We start from the raw sequence: 17,276 nt of genomic DNA, 5'->3' as shown, positions 1-17,276 counted from the left end.
AATTAATATCGAAAGAACTCAACATTAGTCTTATAATGACCGCATCGTCGATACCTTTCTAATGATATATACATATGGATATATATGTGTACTTATATATGATTTATACTTTATTTTAATACGTAAATATGCTATTATAATTTGTAACTCGTTCATATGAATTCCGTTTTTGGTGTTCTTTATATCCACGCGTAGCTAGAGATGTACTCTACAACTTTTGTTTAGACTCCGTCGGCAAATTTTGACTTTATTTTTAAAGTTATATTTTTAACAGGCCGGGACAGGATTGGTCCGTTTAAATCTCATAACTTCTTCATCCGATGTCCATTTTCGTCTGTCTTTTTATTGTTACGCTACTAATAATGAGATCTTTGATTCTCGTTTAGGTTGTGTCGGCTAAAAACCGCTTGATCTAATACTCAAACTTCGGGTTGTACACCGCTAAGCCAAAACTTCGAATAATCATAACTTCCTCATAAGAAGTCAGATTTGGGCGTTGTTTTTATGGACGCTCTCAGGTTAACATATTCTACGACTTTTATTTAGATTACTAAGTCTAAAAGAAGCTCTATCATAAATTCACTATTTACGTCTTCGCGGTGTCGTGTCGGTTCCGTCACTAAACTTTGACGGGTCATAACTTCTTCGTTATAACTCGGATTTCGGCACTCTTTATATGTACGTAACCCTTGAGAAATATTCTAAAACTTGGTTAAGATTATTTATTCTAAATAATCTTTTGTCGAAAAGTCATTTTCGACCCCTATTATCTCTAAACTGACTAGCCCGAATCTACGGGCGTTACACAAATATTGTCACTATAGCCACCTCTTGTGCATCCCCAATAATAGTCCCATTGTAGGTCCCAAATTCTCCTACAAATCAATCAGACTCACTTTGATGGTGCAGAATCTCAATCAAGTGAATGATGCAAGATATAAGATGAATAAAACAAGATAATTAATCTTTAATGCACACGATGTATTGATCAATCGTCCGGTACATAAGATTCCGATTACACACTGTTTTCTCTCAGTTTCACTCTAACTCACGTCCCAAGCAATATGGCAGCCCCTTAGAATGTCCAACCCTCTATACAAGGCATAAATAACACTATTTATACCTAGACCAAATAACCAAGCCCAAGCCCAAAACTCAAACAAAACAATATAAGGCCTAACCGAAATCACATGCGGTTTCGGTCCAATCAACACCAAAACATGGTGTTTTCTATCCTAGACCAAGAACTCTAATACCTTAAGAAATACAATGTATAAACCATAATTTATGACCTAACAATCTCCCCCTTGGTTTATAGCTTCCTTTTCTTATGATCTAACAAACTCCCCTTAGACTGTAGCATTCTTTTCTTGTTAATCTTCACTTTGTTCTTGGCTTCAACTTTTGTCTTCGATTTCTTCACAGTTTCAAGACGAACATATGAATTTTCATGAATAACTTCATCTTTAGTAGTTAGGATTTTCTTCAAAATTTGACTTTGAACTCACATTGGGTGTAGAGGCTTCTTGTGAGGATTCTAGAAAATCAGCACTTGCAGCTTTGAGAATCTTCAGAGAAAATAACAAAGAGACCAATTCTTTTGGACCATTTCAGCAAGTTCATAGATAGCAGCAAATTGATTGAGGAGACTTCAATGCAACTCGTCACATAATCTTCAAAAGCAGCTTCACCTTGCTCCTGGGGTTGAAAAAATTGAATGTTGAAAAATAATCTTCACTTCTTGTTCTTCGAATGTGAATTCTTTAATGATCATCGTTGCGCCTTGAAAAGTAAAAATGACTAAAAAGTACATATGGATCACAGAGTCATAAAGACCCTTCTAACCACAGTTGTTCAAGGATCCAGCCTTGGCTCAGATGAAGACTACTCGCAGTATCTGTGTGAACACGGAGGAACACACTGCGATTTGTTGAGTATCGGAGAACTACTCATGGCTAATTTGATTTTAGCCCCTGCAAATACTAGATCATAGACCTCAATGCAGTTTTTCAAGTTAAACAAGTTAACTTGGCCCTTAGCGAGACGTTCAGCGATAATCATGCCTTGCGAGGTACATCGCCCTGATGCCATGACATAATTTGTATAGTTTCAATCCTTCAATTCCTTGTGAAAATAGAGTGAAGAGTAATAACCATCAACTCCTTTCCAAGTTTCTTCTCCTTGCTCAGAAAATTCTGATACAGTCTCCATGAGTCTCTTCTTCTTTTTGAATTCGTTTTTTAAGACAAAAGAAATTTTCAGATAAAAAATAAAAGTAAAAATAAACTTAGCACACATTAAAGATAACTAAGAAATAAATAATAATAATAATAATAATAATAATAATAATAATAATAATAATAATAATATATTTTTGGATTTTTGATTTTTCTGAAAAGGAAATAAAAACAGAAATAAACATATTTTGGATTTTTAAGTTTTATGATTTTTGTTTGATTTTTTTAATTCTCCCCTTTAAATTTGTGTATAGAAGAAAAATATGAACAAATTTAACAAAAACAAAAATAATAACTAAATTTAAGATTTTTGGGATCAAAGTTGTCAAGCAATTCAATATCGTTTATCAGTACACACCTATATGTTTAGCTATGGTCAATCACCAATATTGTGATCCACTTAAACACAAAGGATATTGACAAGTTGGACAGATTATAAGTAACAAGTCATTGTAATCATATTCCTAAATAGGCCATTTGGCTGACGACAACCAAAGATATTGTTGTCAACCTAAATTAAGCAACGAGATCTACAAACAACCTTTTAAATGGTTCAATTTTAGATGCACTAGAACGTGTTCCCCACTTCCCGATATACCCCGGCAATCAAGAACTTCCAAAAAACTCTTTACTTTAGGTGAGTAGGCAATCATTAAGAAGAAGATAGATATAGAAATGCCTATGTTGTACCCCAGGTCGGTTGTCTTCCAATCACGCAGAGGGAACAGCATATGACTAACATATATGGAGGGTTAGAGAGATAGTAGGGTGCATATGCTGTGTCCCAGGCCGGATCTTCCGATCACACAGAGGGGACAACATATGACTAATAGATAGAAAGAAATGCATAGATAAGAAGATACATAGAGATAGAGTTGCATATGTTGCATTCCAGGTCGGATCTTCTTATCATGCAGAGGAGGTAATATATGACTGACAGATAGAAAGCAAGATAATAATTTCCTACAGACCTACTTTATCAAACCCCCCCATTCACCCTATCAGTACCGGAATTAAGGAAATAAATATGTACATCGAAGAAGTGTTGAGCCACGGTTCTAGATAATAAGTAACTTTAATGTGTCTTATAGGCTCCCTTGTTTATCTCACTGCTCAATCTATCCAAGCGTTGTATAGTCAGTCCAAATGAAACTATCTAAGTCCAAATGAGTTGACATTGTCTAGTCCTTTCATTGTCAGTTGTGTCTCGTCTTTTAATTTTGCATCCTTCGTGCCTATCAGCACATTAAATACAGAGTCTAAACAATTCAGCTTCAATACATTACATGCATCTCATATTGCCCTTTAGCACTAAACTTCATATCACTTCCCAAAAATGTTTGCGAAAGAAAACATATTTTTGTATTTTTTATTTTTATAATTATAATTATATATATATATATATATATATATATATATATATATATATATATATGTATTTTGATTTCTCCCCTTAATTTGGGCATAGGGAAGAAAGAAAATAAAATAAATGCGCAAATTTAAAATAATTTGTCTTCAAAACGAATCATTTTATGAAAAACTGAAAAGTATCGAGAAGAAAACTCAAACCGTAATTCAACAATTGAAGTTGCATCCAGATGATCTGAGAACAGCACGCAGATGCAGCAACATGTTCAGCCTCAACTATGTTTCAACTCTAGAACGAAGTTAAGATATTCAACACGCTTATAAACACGATCCCCATTTGTGATCCTTTCTTTCTTCCTTCCAGCAAAGGATACATTCTCTCAATTAAAGTTCTGAATGTAATGTAGTTAAGAGATGTCTCCTATCATGTGCCTGGAACAGCCACTATCAACAAACCGAAGTCTGATGATATTCCTCCATAGCTACTCCTACACATAGTATGGGATTAGTTGGTCTTTGGTACCCAATCCATTTTGAAGTTCGGTTGACCATTATCATCTACACAAGGTACTCTCTCCCATGACATATCCTGTTTATCAGACATAGAAGATGAAGAAATGTTAGAATCATTAGATGATTTAGGAGTATGAACCTTTGGTACCCATTTGTAGTCGGGTTTAACCCATTTCTTGTTTGATCAGATGGATGCCTTATCGCTAGCTTTAGAACTTGAAGCTGATCGCCGAGATGACTTTGAACTAACTGATCTTGATTTAACTGAGCGATCTCTTGAATTTGGCTTCTTGTCAGACATTCCCTTCTTGTCCTTGGGATTTTGATTCTTGGCCTTTTTCATATTCCAGTCACCATTGCGCGATTGTGACCTCGAAGGGTTTCTGTGGAGGATCTCCCTCTTGCCACGATCTGTCACCCTTATCTGTAGTAAAGAACATACCAACGATGTGGGAAATTTTTGGCAATGTGACCGGGAGTCCCACAGTTAAAGCACGTCTGTCTTTTCATATAAATCAGATTGTGACTTGGTCCTTGTCCAACTGAAGTTCGTTTCGAAGAACTTTCACAATAACAAACACAAGAGCATTTTTTAGACTGCTTGAATGATTTTTGTGGTTGGGATTTTTCAACAGCGGGAGTGTCATCATCACATGCTTTTGAAACACTTTCAGCAGACTCAAAATTGGTTTTGCTCTGCTCACTCCCATCTTTCACTGCTTCTTTATTTGTACATGAAGTAGAGGCATTAGTATAGTTCATCTCAATATTCTCAGTTGGGTCGGATTGTTCAGTCTTAACTGAAGCTGGTACAGGGGGCGGGCCAAACTGAACAGGTGTCTCTACCTCCTTGGTTTCAAGGGGTGGGGTATAGTTGTCATTGAAGGGAGGTGGAACACTGTGATACCCTAGAACCCTATTCTGATTATCTTTAAATTTTAACTATTTTTCAATCATGGACTCTACTTTCTTACTTGACACACTAAACTTTTTAAAATTAAAGTCTGCATTTTCAAACTTATTTTTCAATGTGTCAAGCTCGGCAGTTAGATTGGCAATCTCTACTTGAGCATAGTTGTATTTTTCACATTTAATACTATATTCTTCCTTTATTCTTTTTAAATCTTTTGTTTGGGCCTCTAGTTGTTGTTTTAAGGGTTTTTGGTCCTTTCTAAGAGTATATCATTCGTATTTAAGGTCCTCAATTTCCCTAATTAATAAATCATATTGATCACGATAAAGTTTAATTGTATCACTACATGCTTGAGAGAGGAAGTTTCATTAACCTATTTTGTGATTGATGAACTCATTTTTCAACAAAAATAATAATTAACCAAAAATAGTAATTATTTTAAGTGCCCTTTGATTTAAAAACTCGAAAGTCAAGCTTGAAAGTCAAACTTGAAAAGTCAAATTTTAGAAGTCAAACTTGAAAATTAAATGTGAAAACTTGAAAGTTAAAGGTCAAATCTGAAAGTCAAAATTCAACTTTGAATGTCAAAGGTGAAAGTCAAAATTCTTTGTCCAAAAAAAAAATAACCTTGACCGAAAACAAAAGTTTCTAAACCGAAAATGAAATTTTAATACCAAAAAAGAGAGAACTTTGACTTAAAATGAGAGTATTTGGCTAAATACGGGCCCTTTTGACCAAAAACGAAGCTTTAATATCAAAAACGAAGTTATTTGATCGAAAATATGGCAATTTGACCAAATATAAGTCAAAATACTTAAAATCTGAACTTTGTAGCCGAGGATGCGAGCCCTGAAAATCTGAACCGAGAAGAGAAAACCAAGAAGCTAAAGATCCAAACCGAGAACACGAGGCTGAGAACTCTCGCATCGAGAATCGCTCTAACCGAACACGCAAGACCGAAAACCTGCGAGCCGAGGTCAGTGGACCGAGAACATGCGAGACCGAGTACTGCTGGACCGAGAATCCTCGTTGCTGACCGAGAACTTCTGTTGCTGAATTCCGAGAGGCTCTAAGGTTGACCGAGACCAAGGATCTCGCTGAGATTTCGCAAAATTTGGCCAAAATTTCCCCAAAACTTGCCAAAAGCACGAAAATTTTAATATTTAAAATCAAACTCGATCAAAACTTCAAAAATATGAAGAACACAAAGAACAATGGTCAAAAAATCATAAAAATATAAGTCAAAAACACCAAGAAACTCCAATAAAAACCGTTTGCAATACCCCGATTGATACCGATCCAAGCTCTAATACAACTTGTAGGTCCCGAATTCTCCTAGAAATCAATCAGACTCACTTTGATGGTGCGGAATCTCAATCAAGTGAATGATGCAAGATATAAGATGAATAAGAATAAGATCATTAATCTTCAATGCACACGATGTATTGATCAATCTGACGGTACATAAGATTCCGATTACACATTGTTTTCTCTCAGTTTCACTGTAACTCACGTCCCAAGCAATATGGCAGCCCCTTAGAACGTCCAACCCTCTATACAAGGCATAAATAACATTATTTATACCTAGACTTAATAACCAATCCCAAGCCCAAAACTCAAACAAAACAATATAAGGTCTAACCGAAATCACATGCGATTTCGGTCCAATCAACACCAAAACATGGTGTTTTCTATCCTAGACCAAGAACTTTAATACCTTAAGAAAAGAAAAGTATAAACCACAATTTATGACATAACACCCATCATCTAGATACCAAGCTTGGAGAAGGAGCTTGAAATTTTCTCCAATCTTATGCACTAACGAGTGCAAAACAAGGGCAAAATGAAGAGTTCCCAAAGGTTCGTCTTGCTGCACCCCAGTGGCGGACCATATATGTTTGTCTCCTATATAAATTCTCGTTGCTTACCCATATAAGAAAGCCACCCAAAAAGAAATAGAAGGGAGCATCCTCTTAACCTCGTGGAGCAAGGTTGATCTATCCACCGGCATTCGAGAAATACATTGTATGCTTTTTCTTTCTTTTTTCTAACTTCTTTTTTTATTTATATTGAATTTATAATATTATTATTTAAATTGTATTTCTCACACTCCATCCATTTATGAGACTCTCTCACACACACATACACACATTGTTGCCGCCAAAATAATGGCTACCACTTAAGCACCCATGATCGGAGAAGTGATGATCGAAACCGGTCTAAATGTTGTAGATCTTTCAAAGACCTCTTATGACCTCAAACGAAACCCTCATCATCCCTATTATTATTATTATAAGCTATATGACCTTTCCCTCTCACCATTAAAGATACCAGAGAAGTGATGATCGAAACTGGTCTAAATGTTGTAGATCTTTTGAAGACCTCTTATGACCTCAAATGAAACCCTCATCATCCCCATTATTATAAGCTATATGACCTTTCCCTCTCACCATTAAAGATCTACGGCGGAGGTTAAATTCCTCACATAACTACAAAAATCTATAAAATCTCATATGTAGGAGGTTAAAGTGGTGTTTGTTTTTTTAAGAGGCAAAAAGTTTGCACTCTGCAGACCACATCCGCATACATCTATAATAGAAGAGCTAGATCAAACATTTGCTATTAGCAAGAAGAATACTGTTTGTTTTTTAACATCTACATGCTGTTAAAATAAATTGATTTCTTAAACTTGATAGAGTTTTTCAATACTAAAATTTAAATAGTTTTAGTTTTACAACATTGAAATATTCCATCAAATTCAGATTCCTCTCAATTTTAATTGATTTAAGAGATTTCATATTGGAATACGAAACCTTTGTTACTTATTTATAAAGATCAATAAAATGATAAACTACATATTTTATTTTTGGTCAATATTTTTTATAATAAAATCATTTTTAAACTTAGCATTTTTATGATTTTATTATAAACACTTAACATGTCAATATCAAATTTTATGTATTACTGTATAACATTTTTATTTTTCATAACAATTTTTTTTTATTTTTTTTATATATTGTGAAATTTCATTATGGTTAATGTGTTGTCTAAATTATTTTATATTTTAATAACAATATGATAATTAAGTAGTTTTTTAAACATAATTGAAATATATAAAATGAAAGTAAAATAATATGAATTAACAATATATTTGATATTTATTTATTTCGTTGAAGTTAAAATATATCAATATTACAAAAAAAATACATTCAAACAAAAAACGTTAATTATTTTAATCGTATAGAGCATTGCACAAACTTTAGTGTAAAGTTGTATAGTTATAGTTAAGACGATATAGTTATGACTTATGACTTGTGGATTGTGATGTATAAAGTGTTTGATTCGTTTAAATCAAGATAAGGACTTTGAGTAATGTGATCTTACGCAATTGGCCGAATCCATTAGGGATATTACATCCAACTTGCAAGTCAAATCCAATTACGAAACAAATTAACGGTATGATACATTGCAAAGTTGAGTATGATTTAAGCTTTATCACTTTATTGCTCCCATCTATTTAAGGTACAAAACCTAAAGCCACAAGTACTCACGTGCTAAAATGTTGGGCCAAGTCCACCCCTGTTTATAATTAATTGGGCTTTTTCTCACCAGATTATGGGCCTTGTTCAGGCCCAACTTAAATATGCAAGCCTTTTTTGCACCTCGAGGCAGCCACAACGCAAGTACTGTATACTAGTATATACTATACTTTATAGAAGCAAATAGAACAAAATCTACTCTAATTAATAAAAATCATTTTTGTATATCATACTTTCGTTCCTTTTGTAGTTTTGTAATTAGTAATTAGGTTATAACTCATATAGACATATACTACATGGTAGAGAAAGTTAAAATAACTTACATATGTTTAAAAAAAAGCTAATAATCACTAATAGTGATTTATTAAAAACGATATACTTAAAGTATAATAAAATAAAAAAAAGTTAGATAACATGTGATTAAAATTTGTATAATTAAAACAAATGATGTTTATAAAGTTTGCCCAATCGGTATATTTTGACACTGGTCTCGAATCGGTCTTGAACAGTCTGGTTGTCTTTTTTTGGTCTAATCTCATTTTTGACTGGTTTTCAAGTCCGGTTTGTGACTGATCATTTAATGTGCATGTTATATTTGACATATTGTCTCTTACCTAAGTGGTTGTAAGCTAAGATGCTGTTTGTTTTTCCGAAGCGAAAATTCATAAACGGATCACCTCTGCAATCTTCTGTAGCAGAAGAGGTGGAACAAACGGTTGCAGCCTATAATAAGAAACATGTTTGTTTTTTAACATCTGCAGACTGCTGCAGTAAACTGAAATTTAAATAAACTAATTTTATAAACTGAAAATAGTTATCAACACCGAACTTTTAATAATTTTCAACTTAAAACATTGAAAGAATACTAAAAAAACATGTAAAAAAACAAAAATATAAAACTTTTTTGAAAAAAAAAATTAAAAAAATATAAAAGAAGCTAACGGCTTTATTCTAGAAAAAAAACTAATTTTTAAAAAACATAAAAAAAGAAAATAAAAAAAATTAAGAAAGTATTGCAAACGTTGTCTACAAAGTTCGTAAAAAATTACACACGTTAAAAAAGATGCAACTGAAACTAAAAATATTATTAACAGAAACGTCAAAAAAAATTAAAAAAACCAAAGTTTTTTTAAAAAAAATAAAGTTAAAATTTTTTATGGAAATTATAAAAAAATTGTATCAAATCCGTAAATAAAAGTTTTTAAAAATCAAAGTTTAAAAAAATAATCAAAATTCTAAAAAAACACTTGGAAAAAGAAAGTTGAAGAGGTTTGAAGAGGCAAGTCAAGTGCTACGCCACGCAGCACACGCGCAGAGGTTTTGTAGTCTAAAGACTTCCAAAAAACAAACTGTTGCAAGAGAAAAAGTGTTGCGCGTGTGTTGCACCGCACAGCAAGAATTGATTTGAAGAGGTATTTTCATAAAAACAAACAAAAAGCTCCATGTCTAAGACAATGGTGTAGTTTACAGGTTTTTTTTAACAAATTCATTCAACTACTAGACTACTTTTAATTAATATATATATATATATATATATATATATATATATATATATATATATATATATATATATATATATATATATATATATATATATATATATATATATATATATATATATATGAAAAGCATAACTTGCTTATGAATTGAACTTTCGGTCAAATTTACAAAAATGGCTCCTAGATTATGTTGAAGTAGACACTTTTGGTTCATTTTTGATTTTTTTATATATATTAACGATTTTAGGGAATTGGCCTAATTTACAAAAATTGTCTATAGATTTTGTGGAACTTGACAATTTTTTATTTTTTTCAGCATAATATGCTTATGAACATAAGAATTGGCTAAATTTACAAAACTGGTCCCTAGATTTTGTTGAAGTAGACACTTTTGGTCCATTTTTTATTTTTTATATATAATAAAGATTTTAAGGAATTGGCCTAATTTACAAAAACGGTCCCTAGATTTTGTTGAACTTGACAATTTTTGATTTTTTTTTATATATTAAAGATTTTGGTAAGGGAATTTGCTTAATTTAAATAAATGGTCCCTAAATTGGCTTAATTTATATAAATGGTCCCTTTATTTTGTTGAACTTGATACTTTTGGTCTGATTTTAATTTTTGATATATATTAAAGATTTTTGTGAGGGAATTGACATAAATTAAATAAATGGCCCCTAGGTTTTGTTGAACTCAGACACGTTTGAAACATTTTGTTCATATACTAATAATTACACAACCTTTGCCGACAATTTTAACTACCTTAATCATAGAACAAAAGAAAAGTACATCGATATCATTTTTAAAAAATTAAATAAAATAATAAAAAACTAAGTTTAACTCGTTCCAAACAAGACCCTCATAATTTTATTTTATTTTTCAATTTTACAGTTTTACTGTACAACATACCCGACCCGTGAGTGACCCGCACCTTCAAATTCAATTGGATCCATTTGAGTTTTCATGTGTCATCTCTGAATAGTGATGTCAGCATTAACAGATGTAGGAGGTGTAGTGACGTCATCAGCTAATCCAAATTCCTCACTAAGTAAATCAACCCCATCCCACTCCATATCACCCACTACTGCGATCAAGTAGTCAAACAAATATTATTACTTTTTTGAGTAAATTACAATTTTGGTCCCTATGTATAGCTGATTTTTTCAATTATGGTCCTAAAAACATTTCTATTGCAATTTTGGTTCTTGTAAAGTTTTTTTGGTGTATTCTAAATAAAATAACTATTTTTGTTCCCTGATTTTTACAATTTTGGTCCCAAAGGACGAAAAACTTTACAAGAACCAAAATTGCAATAGAAAAGTTTTTATGACCAAAATTGAAAAAATCAGCTATACCCAAGGACCAAAAATGTAAATTACTCTTGTTACTAAAAGAAATAGTTTTAGGAGAAACCATACAATCTGTATTCCACATATCCGTCAAGGGAACTTCTCTGTCTGACAAAAGCCAATAGTCTGCCTCGTTCTGCAATTATTTCAGATTTTGTCACATTTACATCAGTATCAATATCAATATCAAATTACCAATATCAATATTCAGTATCAGTATTATCAAGTATCAATATCAATATCAATATCATACTTACAGTATCAGAATTATCAAGTATCAGTATCATCAAGTATCAGTATCAATATCAATATTCAGTATCAATATTTTCAAGTAACAATATCAATATTATCAATTATCAAGTATCAATATCGGTATTATCAAGTATAAGTATCAGTATTATCAAATATCAGAATCAGTATCAATATCTAGTATCAGTATTATCAAATATCAGTATCAGTATTATCAAGTATCAGTATCAGTATTATCAAATATCAGTATCGGTATCAATATCTAGTATCAGTATCATACTTACATCAACATCGGATGGAAGTATCTTTGTGATTCTCCCCGGTGAGGCGGTCATACTACTATTCACATTTTGGGGGTGCGGTTCCACAACGGCTATCTCGGTTGTTGGATTATCATTAGAGCCGGAACTTGAAGCGATTTGCATGGGGACTTGTTCTTCAACCCCATCCATGTCTTCAAATTGACTAAAATACCCCCGAGTGTAACAATAAGCATTACCATTTACTAATACTAACTAACTCCATAATATCAAATAATTTGAAGAGTTTACAAAAAAGTACCTCACAAGATATAAATCTATTGGACCCATTGTGCTTCTAAGAATTATTCTATATCGCCTTTGTGGATAATCAACAGCCTGATATATAAGACGAATTGACTAAAATGCCCCTGAGTGTAAAATTTTGAATTTCCATATCTCCTTACCTCATCAGGATCCGGAACTTCAAGAGTAGTCCCATGTGGAGCCTTTATAGCTATCAGAGTTTCATTCTGTTGAATTATAAATAAATAAAATCTTTAGACTTTTTTTTATAAAAATAAAACAAGAAATCGTTGCATAAAATAAAAACTACAATTTCACCTGAAAGCATGGTAGACTTTTTATGTCATCTTCAGTCACAAAAAGCCATCTAAGACAATGCCATGTCAGCAAGAATCTTACATCTAAATATTAATCCAAGAAATAAATAATAATAATAATAATAATAATAATTACTTTTGGTTGTTATCATCTTCACTAAATTCCCTCATTCTTTCTTGCATTTCTCTGATGCTTTCATCCAATCTTTGTTCTTCCATTGAAAGTCTTTGAACCTCTGCCTACAACCAAAAAAAACAAAATTTATATATTTACAAAAAAGAAAAATTACAATAATATCCACTATCTGATATTCTGATACCTGTAATAGAGTGACATCATCCTCCAATTCTTCAGGTTTAGAAGAATCAAGGCCTCTAAAGATATATATATTTATAGATTTTCATGTAAGAATAATACAAATGTTGACTTAAGTCAAAGCATGCAAAAAAAAAAAAAGATAACTTACTTCCATCGAATTCTGTTCTTGAGTTTTTTTTCAATTAGCCCAATGCCTTCAAGAACATTTGTTATATCATATATCCGCCTCTTTTGCACCTGTATCATTATAAATTCTTAAGTATATAATTATATAAATTCTTAAGAATCTTAAAAACTAAAAAGGGTACTTACCTCCAAAGTATCAGCAGCATTATTCAAATCAACAATACCATCTTCAGCATGTGTAATGAGATTGATGAATTTCTTTGTTAAAAGACCTAAAAAGTTTAGAATTTTCCAATCAAGATAACTGTTTTCTTTACATTTAAAAGAAATATAAAATGTTGAAATTAAAACTTACCAAGAGAGCTATCATATCGAGTAGCTGGAGAAGGTGATCCTGCATAAATAGTTTAAAATCAATCCAAGAAATCAATTCTTTTAAATAACAAAAACTGTGTTTTATGTTATAAACATGTTTTGACTTCATGTTATGTGTTAATGTCTCACCTGAAATGTGAAGAGGGGATTGAGGAATGGGTTTGTTGCTCTTTGTACCCTTTGACCGACTGTTGACTTTTCCACCTTTTGCAGATACAGGAGTGCAAACTGGACTATTGACTGTAGATGCAACTTCATTGTAGTGGCTTGTTCCAAGTTTTCTCTTCACTTGCTGTGAAACATCAATTATGAAATGAATTGTGATATTGGTACATTGTGCTTGTTGTAAGATCTATATCTAAATTCTAAAGACATCAATTAAGATTGCATAGCTGATAGATTTGTATGGATGCTTGTATGAAATATGGAATAGAAGAAAAGCGATTGAGCATTTAAGAAACTGTAATCAATTAATCATCCTTGTCTAGACTCTAGAGTCCATTATGTCACCTTGCAGTTCTGTGAAGATTAGAAATACCATAAAGAACTCAAAAGGTGAAGGAAGATAAACAGTAAGAGAGCTTATGGAATTCTGAAAATGTAGTATGGTTCAGGGGAGGAACTGATTAGAAGAAACTGTAAAGTATTTTACTAGTTGAAGCAAAATGCAAAGAGGCAACTTAAATAACCTGAATCGGAGATAATATAGTTACTATAACTTCCCTAATCTACAGATAAGCGAAGCAGAAGCAAGGGGCAAAATGATGCGGGAGCTTTGTGTTATAATCCTCAATGATGTAAGGTTACAATTAAGCGGATAATCGGTACTAAATTGGGACAATTAGAATCATAAACCACATAACTACTTCGACAAATACACATGAACAACTACCGGAGATCTAACGATGATGACTTCGGAGTCCTGATCGGCGGTGGTGGCGATTCTCTTGCCATCATTTCCAGTCGAAAAGCGATGGTAATCATCGGAGGGTATAAAGGGCGGCTTTGTCGAATATAACGACAGGTGCCGTCTCATTGGATGAGGGATCGGTCCTCTTCCTCCGACACCCGCCGATGCAGGAGGTGGTGATGGCGCCTCATGGAGATTTGAAACTCGAGCTTCCGACATTTTGTGAACTTAGAACTTCAAAAAAGAAGTTCTTCAGTGTCGATTGTTGAATTGGGTCTAGGGTTTACAAGGCTTTGAGGGGGATTAGGGAAAGTAAGAAAAAGGATCGATGAAAATGGAGGGTTTATTTTAGAGAGAGAAGGCGAGGGTTTGAAGGGGGAAAGTGGGCAGAGATTAGAGAGAACAGAAAACCAGGGAAGGAGGGAATTTTTGGTTCGGAGTTCGGACAGATGTGGAGGGAAGAAAAATAAAAAAAGAGTAAATTACACTTTTGGTCCCTTTGGTTTACATAATTCTACGGTTTGAGTCTAAGTTTTGAAAATTTTAATGTCGTCTAGAATCCTTAGATCATCAAGCTGCAGAGTAAAAAAATTATCATCATATGAAGAAGAAGACAAATTCTGTGAAATGTACTTATGTCACAGATGAAATCGCAATATCAAAATCAAATAGCTAATAATTGGATGGTTGAAACATTTGATTTTCATGGTCCATGGGTTGAATGCACTTTTGGTCCATGGAAGCAAATCATTGAAATTGACTCTAATTTGTGGCTTTTTTAAGTTTAATATTAATATCTTGTTTTGGGTGTATAGATAATTGTGGCATGATCTGAGAAAATAACCAGAGGATATACTAGAGGTGACAATTGTTAGGGGGTGTGGGGGAAGTTGCAAAAGTCGCTAAATGATATTTCAATTAATTAGAGAATAACGAGTACTCACCTTAAGCACAGAATAATTGGATTAGGTATATTATAAAGAAATTAATTTTAGAAAAATTATATATAAGGTTGTTAAATTGGGAAGTTGTGTCGTATTTTTGTCTGAACACGACACGACAAAGTTTTGTGTAACACAAAATGACACGACATGATATCGTGTTTTTTTCACTAACACGAAAACGAACTATTAAAGCACGACAACACGATACAACACAACAAATATAACATTACATAACTATTAGTTTATTTAAGTGGGTTTTTGACATTGTGGCACAACAAAGTTTGGTGAATTTACATATTTAGTCGCTCAAGTATTTTTTGTTCTCAATTGGTCCTTAATGTTAGGAAATACCGGCTAGTTAAGGGTTTGGGGAAAATTGTATCCGGTTTATTGGTGACATGCTAACGTAGCTTGACATACGTGGGTTTGTTGAATGTTTTGAGTAAAACGTATATGGGATTTTTGGCACTGTAGCACGACAAAGTTTGGCGAATTTACACATTTAGTCACTCAATTAACTGGTTGCTCCTGTATCATGTCATACAATGATGTAATTGATAGGTAAAATTCAATTTTAATGGTCTATTAGGCACAAAAAATACTTGAGTGACTAAAAATGTAAATTTGTCAAACTTTGTTGTGCTACAAAGCCAAAAACCTTACTTAAGTCATATTTAATCATACATAACACGACAAAAATGAAAAACACAAAAAATGTTCAATCTTGTCAATTTGTGAACACGAACACGGCATGACACGACATCTTATTTTTAAACATGACACAAACAAGACATGAATACGAATTCGAATTTTGATTTCGTCCCGATTTCGTTTCTTAGCTTATACTTTTGTTATCTTGTATCATAAATTAACACACCTATATATATATATATATATATATATATATATATATATATATATATATATATATATATATATATAAGCAACCAACATTATTGGTCAACCATAATTCCTTTCAATTGTAAAAAGTGATTTATTATCATACTTTTAGGGTTGTAAACGAACCGAACATTCGACGAACCGTTCGACGGGAAGTTCGTTTATCTTCGTTTTATTTAATAAATAAATAAACATGAACGCAAATTCTCGCTTGTTTAGTTGGATGAACAAACATGCACAATGATCTCATTCGTTCATTTATGTTCGTGGATGTTTGCTTATGTTGTTCTTTCACGTTCATTTATGTTTGTTCGTTTAAGTTTATTTATGTTCATATGTGTTTAGTTGTTTTTTATTACATTATTATATTATATGTTCATGTATGTTAAATTATGTTTGTTTATCTATATTCGTTTACGTTCATTTAGCATGTTCACGAACATGAACAATGTAATTTGTTAAATGAACTAGTATGAACAAAAAAACACATTCGTTTATCCATTTGTGTTCGTTCGTTTTGTCCGACTAACTTAAATGAACGAACATGAATAAGCATTTGTATATTTTCGTTTAGTTCGTTTACGACCCTGCAGACTTTCAACATATTTATTTCAAATACAAGATTAGACTTAGAGTAAATTATATTTTTGGTCCTTATGGTTTATATATTTTTATAGGTCCACATGGTTACAAACCCCATCAACTTTGGTTCCTTTTCCGATTACCGTTTAACCCCCTTTGCTAAATAAATGTTAAATAATAAAATTACCTTTTTACCCCTTTCTCATTTTTTCTTTTCTTTATATATATATATATATATATATATATATATATATATATATATATATATTATTAATAAATTAAATAAGTCTCACCTATTCAAACCACAACCCAACCTTTAAAAAATTACGTGCCACCAACTTTAACAGTGCTGCTACCGACATTGGAGTTCGAGGAGTTGTAGTGCGTGTGTGTGTATGTGTGTGTGTATATATATATATATATATAGAGAGAGAGAGAGAGAGGGAGAGAGGGAGATAGAGGGGTGGTGGGTTCTAGTATCAGCAACTATTTTAGTACATGTAAAAGGGGGAGAAAGGTTGATGGTGGAGGTATGTGACGATTGTTTTGTTTCAAGTAAGAGAGAGAGAGAGAGAGAGAGGAGGAGGG

The 17,276-nt window shown here is 32.4% G+C and overlaps 1 protein-coding gene across 2 annotated transcripts; it reads right to left on the bottom strand.

Moving 5' to 3' along the window:
- Positions 1–10,813: 10,813 nt before the first annotated feature.
- On the bottom strand, positions 10,814–14,739 carry LOC111912161 (transcription factor E2FA). Of its 2 annotated transcripts, none has more exons than XM_023907891.3 (13): positions 14,245–14,739; positions 13,482–13,644; positions 13,333–13,371; positions 13,164–13,249; positions 13,000–13,088; positions 12,853–12,907; positions 12,669–12,772; positions 12,534–12,582; positions 12,377–12,442; positions 12,232–12,308; positions 11,955–12,135; positions 11,491–11,557; positions 10,814–11,153 (listed from the first exon to the last, which is right to left on the bottom strand). In XM_023907891.3, exons 1-13 carry the CDS (start codon positions 14,479–14,481, stop codon positions 11,041–11,043), a joined length of 1,326 nt encoding a protein of 441 aa, XP_023763659.1. In that variant the 5' UTR covers positions 14,482–14,739; the 3' UTR covers positions 10,814–11,040. The 2 variants fall into 2 exon arrangements, with proteins under 2 accessions (XP_023763659.1, XP_023763658.1); XM_023907890.3 differs by having other exon boundaries at positions 10,814–11,156; positions 14,245–14,737.
- Positions 14,740–17,276: the final 2,537 nt, after the last annotated feature.

Source organism: Lactuca sativa, chromosome 2 (assembly GCF_002870075.4).
Source record: "Lactuca sativa cultivar Salinas chromosome 2, Lsat_Salinas_v11, whole genome shotgun sequence".
NCBI lineage: Eukaryota > Viridiplantae > Streptophyta > Magnoliopsida > Asterales > Asteraceae > Lactuca > Lactuca sativa.
The sequence above is the reverse complement of the archived record's forward strand: the minus strand, read 5'-3'. Positions and strand labels throughout refer to the sequence as shown.

Excerpts from the sequence above, each read along its gene's own strand:
- LOC111912161 (XM_023907890.3), bottom strand. The coding sequence starts at position 14,481 with ATGTCGGAAGCTCGAGTTTCAAATCTCCATGAGGCGCCATCACCACCT. Across the intron at positions 12,773-12,852 it reads ATGATGTCACTCTATTACAG|GCAGAGGTTCAAAGACTTTC; the intron begins GTATCAGAATAT and ends TTTTGGTTGTAG. Across the intron at positions 12,136-12,231 it reads ATAGATTTATATCTTGTGAG|TCAATTTGAAGACATGGATG; the intron begins GTACTTTTTTGT and ends GGGGTATTTTAG.